At 39.8% G+C, this 23,131-nt stretch overlaps 1 protein-coding gene across 1 annotated transcript in view; it reads left to right on the top strand.

The window, feature by feature from the left end:
• The window catches only part of LOC126190665 (repressor of RNA polymerase III transcription MAF1 homolog), a 71,947-nt gene that overhangs the window by 11,253 nt on the left and 37,563 nt on the right, over nucleotides 1–23,131 (top strand). The window contains exon 3 of the mRNA XM_049931108.1: nucleotides 19,912–20,068. Coding sequence (XP_049787065.1) covers nucleotides 19,912–20,068 — 157 coding nt within the window. The remainder of the gene's footprint in view (nucleotides 1–19,911; nucleotides 20,069–23,131) is intronic.

Below are 23,131 nucleotides of genomic sequence, written 5' to 3'. Positions count from 1 at the left end.
TTTGGCTTGGTAGAGCAGGGTTGGTAGAGCAGGAGTATCTACAAGTAGGTAACAAGGCCCTGTGAGTTTTGCTACTTTTTACAACATCCTGGTGAAGTGAGGTAGAATTTTTAGCATTGTCAGTCAACGTAAAATATAGATCACAAATGAATATAGAGAAAAAGATTAACACTAAAGGGGGAAAATGTTACATTGCTACTATACCATCATACATTTTACTACTCCATATTTTATTCAAAGGAGTAATATTTTATAGTTTACACACTAGTTAATTACAATTATAAGTTCTACAAAGGTACATCACATACAAATAAGTACAAAATGTCCTGTTGTACATCCTATACTGACAGTACCAGATTGGCAGGAACCACAGATTGGTACCAACTGCTGTCATACATCTTATGAGGGTTTAGTAATCTAGGGTTCAAGAACTGATGATAAGAACAGAGCTCATCCTTCACATTGATTTCATTGCAAGAATAAGGTGTAATAACATAAAACAGTAATTAAGATCTGTTATGTCAGTGGTTAATATACACTCCTGGAAATTGAAATAAGAACACCGTGAATTCATTGTCCCAGGAAGGGGAAACTTTATTGACACATTCCTGGGGTCAGATACATCACATGATCACACTGACAGAACCACAGGCACATAGACACAGGCAACAGAGCATGCACAATGTCGGCTCTAGTACAGTGTATATCCACCTTTCGCAGCAATGCAGGCTGCTATTCTCCCATGGAGATGATCGTAGAGATGCTGGATGTAGTCCTGTGGAACGGCTTGCCATGCCATTTCCACCTGGCGCCTCAGTTGGACCAGCGTTCGTGCTGGACGTGCAGACCGCGTGAGACGACGCTTCATCCAGTCCCAAACATGCTCAATGGGGGACAGATCCGGAGATCTTGCTGGCCGGGGTAGTTGACTTACACCTTCTAGAGCACGTTGGGTGGCACGGGATACATGCGGACGTGCATTGTCCTGTTGGAACAGCAAGTTCCCTTGCCGGTCTAGGAATGGTAGAACGATGGGTTCGATGACGGTTTGGATGTACCGTGCACTATTCAGTGTCCCCTCGACGATCACCAGTGGTGTACGGCCAGTGTAGCAGATCGCTCCCCACACCATGATGCCGGGTGTTGGCCCTGTGTGCCTCGGTCGTATGCAGTCCTGATTGTGGCGCTCACCTGCACGGCGCCAAACACGCATACGACTATCATTGGCACCAAGGCAGAAGCGACTCTTATCGCTGAAGACGACACGTCTCCATTCGTCCCTCCATTCACGCCTGTCGCGACACCACTGGAGGCGGGCTGCATGATGTTGGGGCGTGAGCGGAAGACGGCCTAACGGTGTGCGGGACCGTAGCCCAGCTTCATGGAGACGGTTGCGAATGGTCCTCGCCGATACCCCAGGAGCAACAGTGTCCCTAATTTGCTGGGAAGTGGCGGTGCGGTCCCCTACGGCACTGCGTAGGATCCTACGGTCTTGGCGTGCATCCGTGCGTCGCTGCGGTCCGGTCCCAGGTCGACGGGCACGTGCACCTTCCGCCGACCACTGGCGACAACATCGATGTACTGTGGAGACCTCACGCCCCACGTGTTGAGCAATTCGGCGGTACGTCCACCCGGCCTCCCGCATGCCCACTATACGCCCTCGCTCAAAGTCCGTCAACTGCACATACGGTTCACGTCCACGCTGTCGCGGCATGCTACCAGTGTTAAAGACTGCGATGGAGCTCCGTATGCCACGGCAAACTGGCTGACACTGACGGCGGCGGTGCACAAATGCTGCGCAGCTAGCGCCATTCGACGGCCAACACCGCGGTTGCTGGTGTGTCCGCTGTGCCGTGCGTGTGATCATTGCTTGTACAGCCCTCTCGCAGTGTCCGGAGCAAGTATGGTGGGTCTGACACACCGGTGTCAATGTGTTCTTTTTTCCATTTCCAGGAGTGTAGAAATAACTACTATTATTTTATTTTTTGGAAGTTAAGTACTATACATTCCGTTGAACATTGATTTATGGTAGACAAACTTATAGGCCTTAGAATTCTGTTGATTCAGTATGTTACTTACTTTTTTTAATATAATCCATTATGGAGTCGAGGTAGCAGTTGTCGTTATACTGGTTATCACTGTTAGCATTCAACCGCGATTCTTATACATATATTTTAACAACGCGTTTCAAGAGACAATGCCCTCATCATCAGGTTGTAAAGTCTATTTCATGAAATTAAACGGACTAAAAAGACAAAATACCATCACAAATAGTTGGGAAGTCCATAGAGTAAAACAGAATTAAAAGTATATTGGACTGTGGATCCTCGTCTTAACATTGGAGTTGTTGACACAAGTCGATGGCCGTCCCATAGCTACAAAGTATGCTGTCGCACTGTGCCGGCTCGGGAGCTGTTGTGGACTGACGTGCCTAGGTGTTGTGGCATGGTTACAGCCGTGTGCTTGACGGTAATGCTATGCTATTAGGCGCCTTATTTCCTTATTGCATTGGTCTGCCATCGTTAGCCTCTCGCAACTCCGTCAGTGACATGCTACAAGTTTAAAGTTGCATACCTACCCTAAAATAATTCTAAAAGCCCGCAAAAAAATCTCATTTCTTTAAAATTATCTTGTGCATTTAGAATATTGCTTTGTTTCTTTTCATGGATAGCTATCTCGAATTCCTCTAGTAAATCAAGTTTCCTCCCTTTCTTTTCTACATGCAATATTTCTACGTTATCTTCTATGCTATTAAGGGGATGGCCTGTTTCATATATATGGTTCGCAACAGCTGATTTGTCATAATTTCCTAACCTGAACGCATCTTTATGTTCTTTATACCGGATCGCAAATGATTTTCCTGTCTGCCCTATATATTTTGCATCACAAGTTCTGCACTGAATCTTATAAACTCCCGATCTTTCAAACTTATTTCTCTTCTTGCCAATATCGTGCTTAAGGCTATACCTCACTAGGTTATTAGTCTGAAAAGCTATTTTAACATCGTATGGTTTAAAAATATTTGCTATCTTTTGTGAGACTGTTCCGTAGCATGGCATCGTGATAATTTTCACTTTCTCTCCATCAGGTTTTTTCTTTTTGTGCTTATTACTTTTCTGTAACAGTTTTTTAACCATATCTATCATATATCGCTATTCTCTTAACGGTATTAATTTCAGTCTCCCTGTCTTTTTCGCTCATAGGTATATTCACTGCCCTATGCACGAGACTACGGAAAGCAGCTTCTTTATAAGCCTGTGGATGGCATGAATCATTCGGGATCACGGCATTAGTCGTAGTTTGTTTTCTATAAACGGAAAACACATGTTTGTTGCCCTGCTTTTTTATATTCAGGTCCAGGAACTGTAAACAATTGTCAGTTTCATACTCCATGGTAAATTCTACTTTATTATGTGCGTCGTTGAACTTTTTTACTATTTCCTCAATGTCCTCACGGGAACCATCGACAAGTAACAGAGTGTCGTCAACATAACGTTTGTAATAAACAATTTTATCCATAATGTTATCGTCAGAATTTAGAAGAATTTCGTTATTTTATATGCTGGACTATTTCAACCGTTAACAATCGGACGAACCGGATGCAGATCTTTATGTATCTTCACCTGTGATCTTAATTTGGGGGCCGTTGGATTCGTGATAACACATCCTCTTTTTTCAGCTTCTGTCAGCAGGAAGTGTGTGCGTTTGTATGTATAAGAATCGCGGTTGAATACTAACCATGTTACTTACTATGTTACGTGATTGCTGTAAGTTTCTCATTATAGTAGCAATCAGTATCAAAGCTCTAATACAAAATTACTATCATTTTGTGGTAAAATTGTGTCAAACTTTATATGATGCTCAAGTTACTCAACAGCGTATAAAGTTATGATAGTTAATTACGACACCATTTCTTTAAGAAAAGTGCTTTTGTACTCATTTCAGTTGCAGTTATGCCTTTTTCTTTGTTATCTTGAATGAGTGTTATTTGGTTAATTAACAACAATTTTAAGTGTTTTCTGTATGCCCACTTTTGTTTCTGCTTTCATACATTTATAGGGTCTTTTGGAACCCTGAATCCCTCTTGCAGTTGAGTATGCATCACATTGCCTTGTCCATTTTTCATGCCAAATTTTGGCTTCTTTACCTCCCCATTGGACTACCACCTTAGCGTGGTGGGGAGGTTTGTGAGCCTCTGTGATCCGAAGAGCTGTGCTGGCGGGAGCATAAGCTCCCGGTAGGGTCACCCATGCCAGATTGGTCTTCCGGTGAGGGGCCAGACAAAGTGTAGTCCACCATCCTCATTGAGTTTCAATGCACAAACATCTTTTGCGACACATTATCCGTTATGGCATTTTGAATGCCTAGGATTTTAAAACTGTCTGCTTCCAATTTGGGCAGTCATCAGTCAGTTCAATTATAAATTCCTTTTGAAACAGATGTAAATTCTCTCTCTTTGCCTTTATGACATCAATAACAATTTATCATCGTGTTCAACTTCAATTCTGTTTTAAAGAAGTTTAAAAAACAGTTGAATATACATTGTCACGTAGAGGAAGGTGTAAGTAGATGAATGATGAACACTAACTTCACTTAATGAAGGTTTATTCAGCACTTGCGCATACAAGAGCACGGAGCGAACTGCCTCTGGCCAGAACACATACGGTAAATATTCAGCTACAGAACATTTCAGTATAATGCTTCTTCCCATTTGTGGATACTTCTAGGACGTACTTGAACCGAATATAGAAATTAAAAATTTTCAGTTCAGGTGAGTTTTGAACTCACGACCCTACATGCAACATTCTAGTATCATAATCACTACACTACGGCGACTGCGTTACTCGGCTTCTTCTGTGACATTGCTCCCTCCTTAAGAGAACAGCATCTTGGTGTTACGTCTTCCTAGTTCGGGAACGATCATCGGTCCTGCATACTCCGACTCACGATGCCTGGTGTTCGCCCTGGTGGTGATCTTGGTAGAACATCCCTTGCCACTACCTTCTTCGTTACCTTACCGATTGTTGCCTGTCGCTGCAGCTTCGAATTTACCCTGGGTTGCAGGATCCTTATAGGGCTTCATTCGAAGGACGAGGACCATGTTTCTGATCTTTCGTCATTTTGTGTCGAGATTGAAATCTTCAACTTCATAATTAACATCAGGAGACAGTCTTACAACCCTATAAGATCCAAAGTAATGCCTGAGGAGCTTCTCAGAAAGACCAACCTTCCGAACAGGAGTGAAAATCCAGGTCACCGGGCTGGTAGACAACAGGGCAGTGGCTCGCGTCTTACCTTTGGTGATCGTTTTCTTGAGCCTGCAGCATGCGGAGTCAAGCTAACTGCTGAGCTTGCTCAGCTCTGGTTAACACCTGGCCAATGTAGTCGTCGTCCGTGTCATCAGGATGTAATGGAAAAGCAGTGTCCATCATCATTGTCGCCTCACGCCCGTGCACCAGGAAAAATGGTGTAAATCCTGTGGTGTGTTGTCTTGTTTGGCGGTGTAGTAGGCATATGTCACAAAAGGTAGCTCCTCATCCCAGTTGCTCTGCTCGACATTGACTACCATTGATAGTATGTCAACCAAGGTCCTATTACGGTGTTCAGTGAGCCCGTTAGTTTGTGGATGGTAGGCAGTCGTCAAGTGATGAGTAATGTTGCGCCAACTGTTTATCTCTGTCACAAGATTCGATTGAAAAGCTGTCCCTCGATCTGTAATTAACGACCTTGGGGCAACGTGTTTTAATACAATGTCTTCTACAATGAATTTGGCTACCTCGAATGCTTCGGCTGTTTTCACAACTTTTGTAATGGCATAGCGTATCAGATAATCAGTGCAAACAATAATCCATGTTGCCACTAGCAGATGGAAATTGTCTGAGGAGGTCAATCCCAACACTCTGTAAAGGCGTTTTGGCTGGTGGAATTGGTATGAGTCGGCCAGGTGGTTTCTGAGGAACTGCCTTTCTCCTCTGGCACTCTCGACAGTGCTACACATAGTGACGGACACTCCTAAATAAAGCTGGCCAGAAAAATCTCTTGCGGATCCTATCATATGTCTTAATAAATCCTAAATGTCCGGCCTCAGGTTTGTCATGGAATTTCTGTAGAACATCTAAGTGCATGTGTTTAGGAATCACTGGTAGCCACCTCTTTCCAAACGGATCAAAGTTTTTCTTGCAAAGTAATCCATTAACTAGCTTAAATTGCCCTTTCACATCCTGGCAAACATAATTTGAGATATCTTAGCGCCCTTTTTCTGCTCAGCAGAGAGATCCTGGAGTGCTGTGAGACAGTCACTATCTTCATCAAAGTCTTGATGGTCTTGCACAGGGTTTTTTGAGAGACAGTCGGCATCTTGGTGTTTTCTCCCACAATTGTACACTATGGTAATGTCATACTCTTGAAGACGTAGTGCCCACCTAACAAGTCATCCTGTTGGATCCTTAAGAGCTGTCAACCAACAAAGTGAATGATGGTCTGTAACAACTGTGAATAGTTTTCCATAGAGATACTGTCGAAATATGCACATGGCCCAGATCACAGCAAGACATTCTCTTTCTGTAGTTGAGTATTTTCTCTTGGCTTTAGTAAGTGTCCTAGATGCATAGGCTATAACCTTCTCTTTTCCATCTGAAATCTGCACCAGAACAGCACCAATCCCATACCCACTGGCATCTGTGTGTAGTTCTGTAGGTGCTCTCTCATCATACGGACCAAGTACAGGGTCAGTTGTCAGAGTTTTTCGCAGCACATCAAAAGAATCTTGTTGAGTCCCACCCCAGATAAATTTAGCATCGGCTTTTAACAACTCTTGGAGCGGCATGGCTTTGATACAAAAGTCTTTGATAAAACGACGGTAATAAGAACACACTCCGAGGAAGTTTCTCACACCTCTAATACATTTAGGAATAGGAAATTCCGTTATAGCTCTCGCCTCTTCTGGGTCTGGTTGCACACCTTCATTTGATACAAGGTGTCCAAGTATTTTGATTTCTTTTGCTCCAAAAAGACACTTTCTTGGATTAAGTTTCAGTCTGGCTTGTTGGAGACACTTAAGAATGGCCCTCAGTCTTTTTCTGTGTTCATCAGATGTCTCTGAGAACACTATAATGTCATCTAAATAACAAAGACACATCGTCCACTTCAGGTGCCTTAGAAGATTATCCATCATTCGTTCAGAAGTTGCTGGTGCATTACACAAACCAAATGACATTACCTTAAACTCTTACAGGCTCTCAGGGGTGATGAATGCAGTTTTCTCATGATCAGCCTCATCTACTTCGATTTGCCAGTATCCCGAGTACATGTCCATGGTTGAGAGAAACTTAGCTCCCTTCAGATAATCTAGTGTATCGTCAATTCGTGGAAGAGGGTAAACGCCCTTTTTAATTATCTTATTAAGCCTCCTGTAATCAACAAAAAAGCACCCACTGCCATCCTTCTTCCTGACAAGAACCACTGGTGGCGACCATGGGCTCTGTGAAGGCTGAATGATGCCATTCTTCGTCATTTTCTCTACCTCGTCGTGAATTATTCGATGTTCTGTTGCTGACAGACGTTATGCTCTCTGGCTTATTGGTTGATAGTCACCAGTGCTAATTCAGTGCTTTACTGTTGATGTGTCTAATTTGCTCTTCACCTGTGGATTGAAGCATTTAGAGAACTCCTGAAGAATGGCAAGTAACTTCTTCTGTTGTTCCTTAGTGAGATCTGATGATAGTCGAGCTAGAAGATCTTGTCTTGTAGTGGTAGCGCTAATTTCACCCACAGACTCAGCATGGGAGGTTTCTATGACGCTCAGGTATTCTACAATTAATGGCTCAGCGTTTGCTATGCACATGCGTCTTAGAAGGATCTGCAATTCTCGGCAACAGTTAACTATCCACAATTCACCGAATCTGTTCTTAAACGAGACAACAGAGGCTGGGATGACCAAGTTATTCTTCAGTGGTATGCTTCTCTTACATTCCACTACAAGATCCATGGGTTGATGCATGGCATGACACATGACAGCTACCTTTCTAGCGCTGACTGCAGGAATGATCACTTCATCCAGCACACAGTCTTCACGCAGTTGGATGTGCATCTTCTTGTCCACGGTATCTTATCTCGTCTAGCATAATCTTCGAGCAACCACAATCTATAATTGCTTGAGAAGCTTTCAAAAAGTCCCATCCGAAAATGACGTCATGACTACACTCTTGTAAGATGATGAATTCAAAGGGCTGTGTATGGCCACTTATACCCACACGAATGACACATCTTCCTGTAGGTTTTACATATTTCCTGTTAGCCACCTTCAGCAGAGATGTTTTGTTGTCGACGAATACAGTTTTCTGCAACTAGCGTCAGTACTTCTCCGAAATGACTGAATATGATGCTCCATAGCCCACAAGAGCTTGGGCTAGTCGGCCACCCACATCCATGAGAGTATCGACGTAGTTTCCGTCATTTTTGTAGTGATCGATGGCAGATGATTTTTCTCTTCATCGGCCTCACCTCCAAGGAAGGTTGCACCCTTTAGTTTTCCAGATTGTGGAGGCTAGGTGATCGGCTGGAGCTTCTAAACTGCGATGGAGACCTTGATTGGCATGTTGGGGGGTGTCCTCTCCAGCAGCTAGCTTGCAGCAATGGTGACCTATGTTGTCCTGCACCCACATCTTCTTGTTCATCTTTGTCATCCCGGAGTTGGTGTCGGCTAAAATTGGTCTGCTGTCCCCTAGTGCGGGCGCCATGAAATATCCCCACCTTTCTCGACAATAGCGCACCACATGTCCCCATCGTCCACAGTGGAAACATACCGGTTGGTTATCCTGGGTCCTCCAGACATCAGTCTTCCTTGGTGCCCAAACAGGTTCCTCATGCAGCATTGTAGGAACGTAACTTCGCCTGGGTCTCGACTTTTTTACTGTTTTAAAGGGAAATGAAGGGCGAGAGATTGGGTTCAATGTCTGTTCCACTTCCTCCCTTATGACCTCTTGAAGCGTCTCAGATTTTTGCTTGCCATGCAATCCAAGTGCCTTCTGAACTTCCTCTCTCACTATCTGACAAAGAACATGTGTGAAATTAGTTTCTTCCTCCATCACAGACATCAATACGCGTTCGGAAGCCATTCGAACTTCTTGCATGTAATTCTTTTTTGATGCATTGTCTCGATATACTGGCACCATTTTATGAATTCGTCTACTGTCGAAACCTCCTTCAGGAGTAGGGCTTGATACATGTCCTCAGCAACACCCTTCATGAGATGTGAAACCTTATCTTCATCTTTCATTCGAGGATCCACTATTTTACACAGCTCCAAGACATCTTGAATGTAAGATGCTGTCGTTTCTCCTGGACGCTGTGCCCTGCACTTTAATTTATCTTCAGCCTTGCACTTCTGTTGTTGTGTGTTTCCAAAATACTTGTGCAGTTCCACCTAGAATACTTTCCAGCTTGTAAACTTCTCCTCGTTCTCATACCATTGCTTGGCAGTTCCCTCCAAGTAGAAAAATACGTTAACCAAACACATGGTGTCATCCCATTTGTTAAATTTGGCGATACGCTCATATAGCTTCAGCCACTTGTTTGGATCTTGGCCATCGTTACCAGAGAACCCGGAAGCATGTCTTATGTGGCGGCAAACAGTTGCTGTCATCTTGACGTCCTCTTCTTCTTCTTCTTCTGTCTCCAATAGATTCCGATCTGTTGAATATGGCTTGAACTTGGGTTTCTTGCCACGTAAAGGGTGGCCCTGTCGTGGCCTGATGGGAGCAACTGTGTGGTCCATAATGTGCGGTATCAGAAGTTCCAATACCCAGCGCCTCCACCAGAATAATGTCACAGAGAGGAAGGTGTAATTAGATGAATGACGAACACTAACTTCACTTAACAAAGGTTTATTCAGCACTTGCACATACAAGAGCGCGGAGCGAAATGTCTCCGGCCAGAACACATACAGTATATCTACAGCTACAGAGTATTCCAGTACAACGCTTCTTCCCATTTGTGGATACTTCTAGAATGTACTCTAACCGAATATAGAAATTAAAATTTTTCAGTTCAAGTGAGTTTTGAACTCTCAATCCTCCATGCAACAATCTAATATCATAACCACTGTACTACAGCTACTGCACTACTCAGCTTCTTCTGTGACAGTATTCATAATTAGTAGTGTGTTGTTGTATGCACAACAGACCGTGCTATGCAAATATCTCTCCATGAAGTAAGACTGGAGAAACCTGTAGGTATGATAAATCTGTTGTCCCCAATAGCATAGGTTTCATTTTAAACCCAAAAGCATGGATGCATTGTATTTGTGTCACTTTGAGATAAATTTCTATTTGTAGAAAAGATTAAAATATGGCATTGATTGTAAGCATGTGTAATAAGATCTCCATAAAGAAAAGAATAGCCAAAAAAAACTTGTCAGCTTTTGACATCTGAGATCCATCTGTCTTGCAATGGAGAGAGGAAAATTTTGGAGAATAACAGCTATTTGAAGATTAAGAAGGAACAGAGAAGAGCATTCCCCTAATCTCACAATTGCTTAGGGGACGCAGTGGTTCCCACACTGGACTTGCATTCAGGAGGAAAATGGTTCAGTTCCTTGACTGACCACCCATATTTAGATTTTCAATGGTTTTCCTAAATTGGTTAAGGAAAGTGCTGTTACAGTTCCTTTGATGAGGGCATGGCCCTGGTTTCCTTCACCATCCTTTTCTAATCGAAGCTTAACTCCATCTCTAATGAGCTCATGGCTGACGGAACATAGATCTCTATTCTTCCTTCCTTTTTAGTCTTACCCTAATCTCTTCCTGTCTCTATTGCCAGGTAAAGGAACACCGTATTGGGAATGCCATCGAGTCTGCATGCACATGAACAGTTTGTGTGTGTGTGTGTGTGTGTGTGTGTGTGTGTGGCGCATGGTAAGTAGTTGTCCTCATCTTGATTTAGTAGTAGTATTAGTAGGAGGAGGAGGCTACAAAAAGATGATTTTCTACATATTTTTCGTGAAGTAATGGCAGCCTGAAGTCACCGTGCTAGCTTAACATTTTTAATTCACTAGTATTTTGATACTATACTATAAGGAAATGAAGACAGTTCTTCCTCCACCTGTCACTATGTTCCTTTGGTTGGAAGATAAGTGGCTGAACTTAACAGTCACATTAGGTAATCAGTCAACCCAGCAGTATGACCATATTGTAGTTCCTTCCTACGACTGAAACAAGTGAAGTGCTCTTTGACATGTCTCCATGCAGGAAAATGCTGTACTGAGGAATGACTTCATCTTTTGGTGAGACAAAACACCTCTCTCCTGCTTGTGGCATATGACAGTTGCTATGCCACACTTCAGTAGGGTGCACCCAGCATCTTAATGTCTGGTGGGGCTTACCCTCTGTTTTAGGTGGTGATAAGCTGTGTCAAATGCATATTAAATTTTTGTTTATCTTTCCAGCTTTTATACATCTTTCACAAACCAGTTGTTCACCCATTTCAAAGCTCTTGGGAATTTTACACCTTTTTTGTGCATGTCCCCCTGTTTTTAGCATTTCCACCAAAGAAGTCCAGTTTTGAATTTTAATTGATAATGATGACACTAATGATACTGACACACTAGATACACTAATGATCATACTGCTGTGCTCTCCTGTCCCTAAGAATGACAACAAACAGTGTTACCTTCTAATTTAGTTGTTGAGAAAATAGACTCTCACATTTGCCAAGCTTGTCAAAGATAGTCATTGGCATCTCATTCCATCATTCTTGCCACCAGACAGCGCAGCCTTTGGGGAACTTCATCCTCGTCAGTGATGCTAAATTTGAGTACGCTGTAATATAATGGACATGTGAAAACAAGACAGTGGCAACAGATTGTTTTTAGATGATAATAGTCTAAATATTGACTACACTGATATGTGATACACTAAGTGCCATGGGTAGAATAAATTTTGAATTACAATACAACTGTTTGCTGTCTTCTTGGCTTCCTTAATTGTAGGCACATATTGTGATAGCACATTTATGATCTGTGCTGCATTTATAACTGTTTCATCCTTCCTTCCCATATGTTCTCTGCCACTGCATACCAAACTGTGGATTTTTGTCAAAACATATAGTACTGCACAAACACATTCAACACATTTTTAATTCAGTGCCGCAGTGTGTAGTGACATGTACTGCACCAGTGATCACTTCCATTTTATGTGTGGAGTAGACTGACTTTCACTTAAATATAATTGTTATTAGTATCACTATGATCTTGATACAGCATAAATATAATGTTTTAGAATGAATCCTTCACAAAATTGCAATTTTCACATGCAATAATCCTGTTTGCCAATCTGATTGTGTGATCTCTCTCACACTCGTGCTACAGTGGGATCCAAGAGCTGCTGCAAAATGAGGGTAGGTGGCTGTGTGAAAGGGAGGGGAAGAAAGGTGTAGGTGATTCCAACAACTGGTTGTTAATTAGTCTGATGTGACAGACCACTGTACACAGTAGCGGCTCATTAATACATTTTGTGACAAATTTGTTTTGTTTCCAGGGAATACATGTCAGTCAGATACATCATCAATATATACTCATCTTCCTTACTAATTGTTTGGCAAAAAAGAAGGGAGATGGCTCACATTATAAAGCAGCTATTTGTGCCTTGTTTGTGTGCAATTGTTAGGCATGGTGGTTGGTAGTAAAGCATGTGCCTGGAAACCGAGGGGTTGTGGGATCTAATCTGTCGGATCATGGAAGTTTTCAATCTGCCTTTATTCTAGCCTTCACTTACATGCAAGTTGCCACTGTATAGACTTGAACTCTTCCACTGAGCTACACTCAGTTATTAATTTTTCTACTGTTCTTTTGACCTTGCACTTTATTCTTACGTAGTGATAGATTTAATTTGACTGGCCAACTCAGTGGCAGTAGACAAGAAGTTTACTGCACATGTGAACTTGCACATTGGAAAATGCAAGGTCTTCAAAGTTCCTGCAAGTCTCTTTGGAAACAGCATGTAGAAATAGTATAAAGCTCTTGGGTTTCCAGCTGACTGGCATCATTGAAATGGTGGGACATTTCAGTAGATGTCACTTTCATCACCTTCACTAGAAAATAATGAGATTGATACTTGTTGAAATGTTGCATCATTTCAACCAACTAACTCAGCTGGAAACTGAAGAGTTTAATATTAGCTAAACCCATCTAGAAAGACAATGAAATCATAACTTGTAGAAATATTTTGAGCAGTGTAAGAAATGGATGCAGGTGCATGTTGGCTCCAATGAGTCCTACTTGCAAGACACTATTGCTAATTGAAAATACTTGCTAAATACACATTTTTGCAGCATCAGTCACATTTCCTTTGTTTAAGACCTCAAGTGATGAAACTTTTCACAGTGTAACTACTCCATTCTAGGTCGAAAGAGAATCTAGCACTAATCTGTCATGACTTACAGTTGCTTAGTAATGTGAGAGATCTCATTTATGTCTTCTGGTGTTGTGTAAACTGACTTTATTGCCAGTGCCAGTGCAAGGAAGCTATTTGTAGAAACATGATGGACGTAATGTCTGATGCAGGTTTGAATTGAATGATGCCTTTCTCTGGAAGTATTTACATCTTACTGATGAAAAAGTTGTGTATGTATGTAAAAGAGTCCGGACAAAATCATGGCTGCAAACTTGTTAAGTCAACGAAGTTTCGGTTGAAAGAAAAATAGGAATGAATTAGACTGATCCAAATCAACGTAACAGGGAAGTAAAGACAGGTTCTCTACTTCCTGTAAGTCCCAAAAGTGAATATCAGATGTACAGTAACTGTGTGTGTGTGTGTGTGAGCCCTTATTATAGTGTCTTTTATTACTAAGTCCAATAATAATTCAGGATGTACCCAGTGCCAAAAAAAAAAAAAAAAAAGTAATAAGTTTTGGTCCAGAAGCACAACTTTCTCTGTAATGTTACAGGTTGTTTCTTGAACTCTGTGTTGTGTGATTGAACAGAAGACACTAACCATCTGAGATATTTAATTTCTGTATACATCTCTCTTCAGTTTTACAATATGTTTTTACAATTTTTTTCTCTGTGAAACTGCATTGAATTTTTGCAATATCCTAACTTTCTCAGACAGCTGGTACACATTGTGAGTATGTATAGTATTTGTCCCGAGAACAAAGAAGAATTATTTTTTGTGACGAATACATTTTTGAGGCCTGGGTCCAACCTTTTCCCCCCTCGGCTCCTCGTGAAGTACTGAAAACATTTGAATCACTTAAAAAAGTTTTTTTTCTTTTTTTTTTAATTTAATTTCTGTACAGCTTTCCACTCTTCATGATCCAAGAGCCCATAACCTTTGTACTGAAGATAGTCTAATGCCATTGAGAAGGGAACTAGTTTATGGTCTTTAAAATTTTGAAATGTACCAAACACTTACAAACTCAGATGCATACTATACACTGGTACATATTTTATGGAGAAATATTATAGAGTTAACTGTAAAATCATGAGACGTGAGTTTCTGAGCAGTACCTACCTTAAGAAGAAATGTCGGTACTGTTGATAGACACACATATATAAAAGTAGGTACTCTGTGTCTCTTGGCGGTACTGACATATCTCTAAAGATAAGCACGGGCACCAATTTTGTATCATAATTTTATGGTTTTCTCAAGGGACTTTTCTGTTTGATACAGTGATATTGTAGTTATGGTGGTATTTATATTCTTTTCTTAGAATATTCTGTCTTTTCCACAAGATCACTTGTTATTAACATAAAATGAGAAAAATATTTACTCTCTTCACTGTGTGATGAGTAATTTTGTTAACGATGAAGACTACATTCAATCTAATATGTGGTGATAGCTGAGAAGGCTGTGCACCATGTGGAGTTGTCCTACCCCCATGCTGTTCTAGCTCGAGAGGCTACCTCAGCTGGGTGCCTGTGGGCAGTAGCGTATGTGGCCATACTGCTCTGGCCAAATGTCTGTGGTCAGGGGTGCCCAAGTGGCTCCTCATGCACAGTACACATCCAGTAGGGCTGTCTTACCATGAACCCTTAACTGCCTGATCCTGCTCACAGGTGAGTTGGCAGGCAGTTGCAGGCACCCTTGCCACATGGAGCAGTGTTGTAATAACTAATCCTGTGTTCGGAATGAGATTTTCACTCTGCAGCGGAGTGTACGCTGATATGAAACTTCCTGGCAGATTAAAACTGTGTGCCAGACCGAGACTCGAACTCGGGACCTTTGCCTACTAGAGCACTTGCCCGTGAAAGGCAAAGGTCCAGAGTTCGAGTCTCAGTCCAGCACACAGTTTTAATCCTGTGTTGCTTACCATTGTTTGCTGTTACCAGCTTATCACAATGACTTGTTTCCAAAATAGTAACTGGGCACGAGGGCTTGTGCTCAAGATGATACACCCTCAACAGGGCTGACGCACAGCACACACTCGATGCTATTCTCATTATGAGAGGGTCCAATGTTTTGCCACACTCAATATCCAAGAATTTTTCGAAGCATGGGATATATGATATCTCGTTACTGGACAAGATGACCCAAAGAAGCTGTTATGCAGCATGTAAGCATTGTAATCTCTTGGCAATTGATCTATTGTGATTCTTCAGTACTGTACAGGGTATTCCAAGAGGAAAGATCAATATTCAGGGATATGACAGGAACGATCATTTGAAGCATAAAACTTCATATGCACATATGACCTATTCCGAAAGGTTTCCAAGATAGAACTCTCCATAACATACATTGTTATTTGTATTCTCAGTTATTTAATAAATTGCCAGGTTTACAAATGCACACATGTACAACAGTTGTAAACTTTACAATATATGTTTTCCAAAGTATCAATTGGAGAAAAAAAAAGAAAGAAAACATATTTTTAACTCATTCATCCCCAAACATTGTTGTACAGTTCAGAATAAATGTTTGAATATCTCACTGTCAGCAGCAGCAGGTGCACTACCACTGTAGAAGCCTTAAATATACACCACACCTGCATATTCTTCATTAGTGTAGATGTGTGACATTTTAGCCATTGTATTTACAAACACAGCTACCCAATACTTGTCTCTGATACACCCTCAGTTGCTTTATTTCTTCACTCGCAACACCGATGGTCAACTGTGTGTTCAACCAGCTCGTTTTATGGCAGAAAGATAGCTCAAGCAAAAACATTGAAAGCAACAAGATAGGTTGGGCTAGCATAAAATGTCAAAGAGTTTGGGTGTGTAAGATGTGTGTGCAACTATCCCAAAAACAAATGTACATTAAATGTGCTGCGGCTCAGAAATCATTTGGAATAGAGCATATGCCCATATGCAGTTTTTATGAGTGTTCCTGTCATATTGGCCATTACTCCTAGAACACTCTTTATATTAAAGAACAGTGACCTCCGGTCAAAGCTGGTTTGTAAACATTATGCCAAAAATTCATCCAGTGTCTCATATTCATTGTCTTTATGTATATGAACTCTGTTTTTTTGGTTCGAAAATAAAGTCTTTAGTCGTAAAGTTATACACTGAACAGTGAGAACATTGTGACTATGCCTGTCAAAAGTAGTTTGTAAGATCATGTGGTGCCATGGTGCCATATGTAAGACATGTAACAAGTGGAAGGATTTGTACTCCTTTTGTATGCTGTTCACTTAATTAATTTGAACTCATATATCAAAATGTGGCAAACCATGAATAAACCCATCTTTAATGATTAGATAAACATTGCAGACAGTGGTGATGAGGCACATGGCCAATTTGACAAAACCCAATAATCTTTGGAAAGTCCCGCAAGTAAAGCACAGTTGCACTCTCTCTCCTTGTAGTCGGTCCATATAACTGTCCAGCATAGGGTATTGTATGATTCTGGCTGTGCCTCCCAGGTACAGATACTTATGCGGAACTAGCAACTTAGCACAGTGGTAAGACATATGGCTTATCTATGTCTACGAGAGGACACCAGTTCCGGTAACCCATATTGGGGTTTACAGTATTCCTCAACCACCTGAGTCAAATTTTGGGGTCGTTCCTTTGATCACTCATCTGCAACCAAAGCTTGAGCTCTGTCCCAAATGACCTTATTGTCAAATTTATTGCATGTGTATTGTACTTGTGGAGCCACTTGGAAAGTCCTGCCCACAGACGTTGCTATTGACATGGTGTTAGACTGTAATATTCCTTCTTTCTTTCATTTATGTGTAAAGTTTCCATTGCTTTTGGCAAGCTACTTCATTGTGTGTCACTACCACTGAGCCATGCAGCATGAATTCATTAGTCAATTTGGTGCCCACGTAATGGGGTTATATAGTGATTTAAACATCAGTTACAAATCACAGATTATAGTTGTCTTGGTGATGAGGAACAGGTAAAATGCAAATAGTGAATCTTGTTGGATGTTTATATATTATCAGTAGTATCTATGGCAACTGGATAAATTATGGTAAAACTGCTAGTGTATGGCAGGGTGTTTGATTCTCATGCTGCATCCAAAAAAGGAGATATGTAAAGTAAAACAGCTGGCAGCTTACTGTGTTGGAGAAGGAACAAAGAATTTGTTGCAGGTTGCTTATTGCTCACTCATATCCTTACCAAATTCCACAGTATTACCTCTATCCTTGTACCAATAATTTGTTGATTTCGTGCCATAATCTGCAGTGCTTTATAAGCCAGAAGTTAACCAAGATACCTTTCAGTAGATGGTCGTAATGTTCTGGATTATCAGAATATTTCTGTGACAGAGGATTATTATTCAGATTTAGAAAATCCCCTTGATGTATAAACAGTTACTTTGTGGTGTGATAATAATTTTTGGTATCAGTAACAGTTATATGTAACACTATTTGGAGCATTAAGTTTGTAAAATTATCTTTATTGGTTGGATAAACACTTTCCAGAGACCATTGTCTTATGAGAAACACTAAAGTTAATGTGATCCATTATAAATTTTAAAGCTGTGATTTTAATACTGTAGTCTGCTACAAGGTATCTTGATATGTTAAAGAATTAAACATAGCAGAAATTGTCTCACAGTGTTGTTGTACAAATGTATTCAGTAACAGCATATAGGTTATTTTCATTTTTGAAAAGTTGACTATGAGCAATAGACAAATTTTTAGGCTTAAATAAAACTGTATCTTCATTTTGTCATTATTTTCTGTTGTATAAATGGCGCTTGAGATTTCAGCTTTGTTTATGAGTGGTACTAAAATAGTATATACTTCTTGCTTCACCTACTGTATATCCATTACACAATAGACTCTGTGTGTATGTCGTAATTATCAGTTGTCTGTAAGTTATTCTTTTGTAATATTTCCTTTAAGTGTGAGAGAAATATTAGTAATTTGATGATGAAATATATCCAGTATATCTGTTTAATATCTTTGCTTCCACTTTGTCAATTTTTTTTTCCCTTGGCGCTTCCTCTGAATCCTTCCTCTCTTTAGTCAAAGGAAGACACATGTAACTCCACAAGGTGATATCTCTATTACCTTTTATTCATCTTTGCTGCCATGTGGTAAGTAGAAAATTTTCTGTCAGTGTTTGACTGTGCTTTCATTTTGGATACTATTTTCCATTCAAAGCATATTATATGGCTAGAAGTCTGCTGCATACATTCATTCCAAAGACAACAGTTATGTAACTAATAATGTATACTATTAATAGTATGGTATTTGACCTTCATTGCTAAATTTGACACACTTGAAGGAAGACTTTATTTTATTTTTCGAGAAGCATGAGGAATTATTGTTCGAGAGATTGAGTTGGTTTGCAGCTAATAGTGTAGTTCTACTAATGTAATGTTCATGCAGCCAGGTAATGCCCTTGACAGCCAGCGGCAATCCTGTAAGTTATTTGCACGTTTGATGGTTCCTCCTGTAAATATTTCAGGCCAATCCCAAACAACTGCCTCAATGTGGTAAGCATGTGGTTGTCTGAAGAATTTTCACAGCCACGTATTTGTACCTTTTTGTCAACTGAACTGAACAGTCAACAGTTCAGATCAGGGGATACAGGTTGGACCATCGCATTACTTCTACTGAATTTTACTCACAGCATCACACACAGGTAAATAATACTCACCGGGTGTCGACTAGCTAAACAAGCAACTGGGTGAATGTCATGTGTTCCATGACTTGCCACTTGAAACTTTTCTCTACTGTTCTGTAGTCCAATAAAAGTGTTTGGAGCAGTCCAAGTGATTTTGCACTTTTCTTGTTGCAGTCATTGGCTTCAGAGCAACTGCACAAGCTTAAAAACACGGTCTTAGTTCACTCTTGACAGATTGTGTTTGCAGTCTGTCTGCATTACCTGCAATTTAAATTCTCTGCGATTTGTGACACAAAATGATCGCTGCAGTACATACAGTATGGTTTAGAGTTTGGTAGTCGCTATTTGTTGCTTCTTAAACCTACAAAAGTAGTGATTAGGATTAATCCCCATTCCATACTTCCGTTGACTCCTCCTTAACAAAAGTTGTTTTTGGTGGTGATACGACGTATGTGCAATGAGTACTGCATCTCACTCAGTCGATGTTATCAGAGTTGTCTAGAGGCTTTTGCCACTTATGGTTACTTTTTTTTTATTTGTAATATCCCTGGTTTTTAAGGTCACAAGATAGTGACACCAAATGTTGTAAAAACTTGATTTCTATGTTGTACAGAGGCAAATGGGGGAAAGAAACTGGTAATATAATTTTTAAAAGAAAGCTAAAATGCAAGTAATGGGAAAATGTTGTTGTAAGTTAGTGTTTGTCTATTTTAGCTGTTGAAAAGTAAACCAGTTTGTGAAAAATTACCGACTGAGCAGTATTTTTTCTGAGAGGTAAAATCAAAGTGTTAAGAAGTAAATGCTTAATGTTAGGAAAAAGACTGCATTATTTTTGGAATTAAGACACATTTTGAAATACCTGTAAATTTATTTTGTGTTGTCGACAGCCGCAGCATAAGTGGTGATGAAGATGGCCCATTGTGTGACACGATTAGCAGAAAAACTTTATTTTATCTAATAGCAACCTTGAATGCAGCATTTTATCCAGATTATGACTTTTCTGATGCAAAAAGTCATGAATTTAGTAAGGAGCCAAGTCTGCAGGTAATTTTGACACTGAATTAACTTTTTGTCATAGGATTGTAATGGAAGTGTCAGTTCTGTTAATTTTTCATTGTGCATTTGATTATTTTAATACTGAACTGTTATGATAAGTACAGACTTCGTAAATCATTGTCGAACAGACGTTATGTGCTTGTGTTATTATAGGTTATCAGTTTTGGGCTGACGGCAATCTCATTAAGAAGAATTACACCAGATGCATTTCGCTTTTATTTACAAAGCATCTTCTGTGGTTATTCTGTAAATTGGCTAGATATGTTTATACATTTTCTGATTGTTTTAGGTTAAAAACAGTGCTTCCTTTACAAAGTTGGTCTGCAAGCTACTTACTCCTTCCTTTCTTGCTAGCAGGGGTTGGTGTCGACAGGCTTCATTTCATATCTGCAGTTCGCAGTTTCCTGCGCTGCATTATTTACAATTGACTTTCCTAACTGTTTTTCATTCTGTACTGCCACAGTGTTTATGCCTATTCGTTTATTTTTGTACGTTTTGTGAGTGTTGCCAACCTATGAAACGTTGTGTATGTGTGTGTAGAGAGAGAGAGAGAGTTAGTGAAATTGTGTTGTATGTAGGTAGAGACCGAGAGGAGTGGTGCTGTTTAATTTTTTTTTTAATAATTAGATTGCAGTAAGCTCAAGATGGATAACCTATAGTAACAGATGTTAACAGCTGCTGCAGAAGATGGCCACCCAAACAAATGTATTATGCACACCTCGTCAGGCATTTCCAAGTGGCCTCCACATGAAGTTTACAAGTATTGTTAAACTATCCAACACACCAAGTTTAACAATACTTGCAGATCAAATAATATTATACCTAAAAATATTAATGTACAGGTTAAAAACAGTTCTCCCAGTGCACAGAAAACGAAACAAATAGCTCAAAAAATTGGCTAATCAAGGAAATCAAGTATCTTTACGCCAAAAATCAAACCCTAAATTGGGAACTATATAAAGCACATCTTAAGATTCAGAGTGTTCTGAATAATACCTCTGTTTTCTCCCATCTTGTTAGCAAGATTGAAAATCATACATATGCAGTGATAGAAAAAATGAAAAAAATACCTCACAAAAGAAATATTGCAAATTTAAAAGCTAATCAAACACCCAACACAGCCACAAATTACACCCAGTCTAAGGAAAAACATCACTTCTATCCAAGACTGGTCAGCGTCACTGATACTGTTTCGTATACAGAAGAAATAAAACTACTCAAAAAAGGTCTGAAACACAAAGTCAGCACACACATAGATGGAAAAATACATACAAAAACCTCATAGTGGAATCAGAAAGCATTCTCAAGCAGGAAAACAGAAACGAAACAAGTGAGGTAAATGTTGGTCTGACGAGAGAGTCAGTAATGAAATCAAAAACATAATAACACAGATGAAAGAAAGCAGAGGAAACCGAAACAATACAGATTCTACAACACTGACAAAACTTAGGAAGAAACTACAGGAACACAACACCATCATCACAAAGGCAGATAAAGGAAACACAGTGCTTCTCATGGATAAAGAGAAATACATCACAAAAAATAAATATTAAATCAGATCCAACAGATACCAAATGAAGCTGAGAAACGCTATGAAAGACATTGAACATACAATAGAAAAGAATGAAAAAGGAAAACTGATACAAACAAATTCCAGTGTACCTGCCCTCCGATGCGAACCAGAGCTACACAAGAAAGATCTCCCCGTCACAGCTATTGTGAATTATAGAAACGCTCCCATTTACCCACTTGCAAGATACATGTTGAAAATCTTATCAGGAAACTAAAAATTACCAGAAGACAGGACTATAAGAAACACCGCACAATTGATTCAGTACATAAAAGACATACAACTTCCAGGCACAACCACCCTCCTGTCATTTTATGTAGAGAATATGTATTCCAATATACCAATAACTGCATTATAGAACAAAATCTTAAGACACACAGCACACTTCCACATGAATACACCAAAGAAACAGTCAGGGTTCTAGAGCTAATAACAGAACAGAATTATTTTCAGTTCAATAATGAATGATATTTACAAAGTGAAGTATTACCAATGGGATCTCCAGTGTCTGGAACCATAGCAAACATATTTATGAACAATGTGGAACAGATTATATTTAACAAAATAGTGTCAAATAGGTGCAACATCCTATACTGGATTAGATTTATGGAGGACATGTTATGCCTGATAGATGAACCGAACAATAAAATTGACCAGTTACACAGACATAAATTCTGTTCATGATAAGATACATTTTACAATAGAGAAAGAGCAACATAGATAGTTAAATTTTGTGGACATCACCATAATGACTCAAAACATCCAACACACATTTGCCATATACCAAAAACCAATAACAGACAGAATTATACATGAGACATCACAACACCCCAATTCTCAAAAGCAGGCATCACTTAGGTACTTTCTCCACAGACTAAACACAGTACCATTAGATACAGACAATTACAAAAAAGAAATGAATATTATAATACAAATAACCACAAACAATGGATACGAAGAGAACTTAGTAACAAAGCTGAACAAGAAAATCAAGAAACAGAAAAGAACAAACACCCAACTGTCACCAACACAAGGACAAAATCATACACAAACAAGTACTCAAAATACAAGAATAGAAACAATACAAAATGTGAAAGAAACAGAAAGTAAAAGATGGTACACAGTGACATACAACCACAAATACACACACAGAATATCCAATATTTTCAAAAAATAAAGCATAAAAATAGCACACCAGACCAACGATTCAATTCAGAAATACTTCCCAAAAACAATAGGGAAAACTGATCTATATCAGAAATCAGGAATATACCGACTGAAATGTTGTACATGTGATGGAAGACACATAGGTCAAACCAGGAGGACATTTGACACCATATACAAAGAACATGTAAGAGCATGGACGTATAGGACAAATCACTGACCTTTTGCAGAACACTTACACCAACACCAGCATGAAATTACAACCAGAGACATAGACATGGAAATCATAAGTATAAACAACAACAAAAAACACCCTT

Source organism: Schistocerca cancellata, chromosome 6 (assembly GCF_023864275.1).
Source record: "Schistocerca cancellata isolate TAMUIC-IGC-003103 chromosome 6, iqSchCanc2.1, whole genome shotgun sequence".
NCBI lineage: Eukaryota > Metazoa > Arthropoda > Insecta > Orthoptera > Acrididae > Schistocerca > Schistocerca cancellata.
The sequence above is the reverse complement of the archived record's forward strand: the minus strand, read 5'-3'. Positions and strand labels throughout refer to the sequence as shown.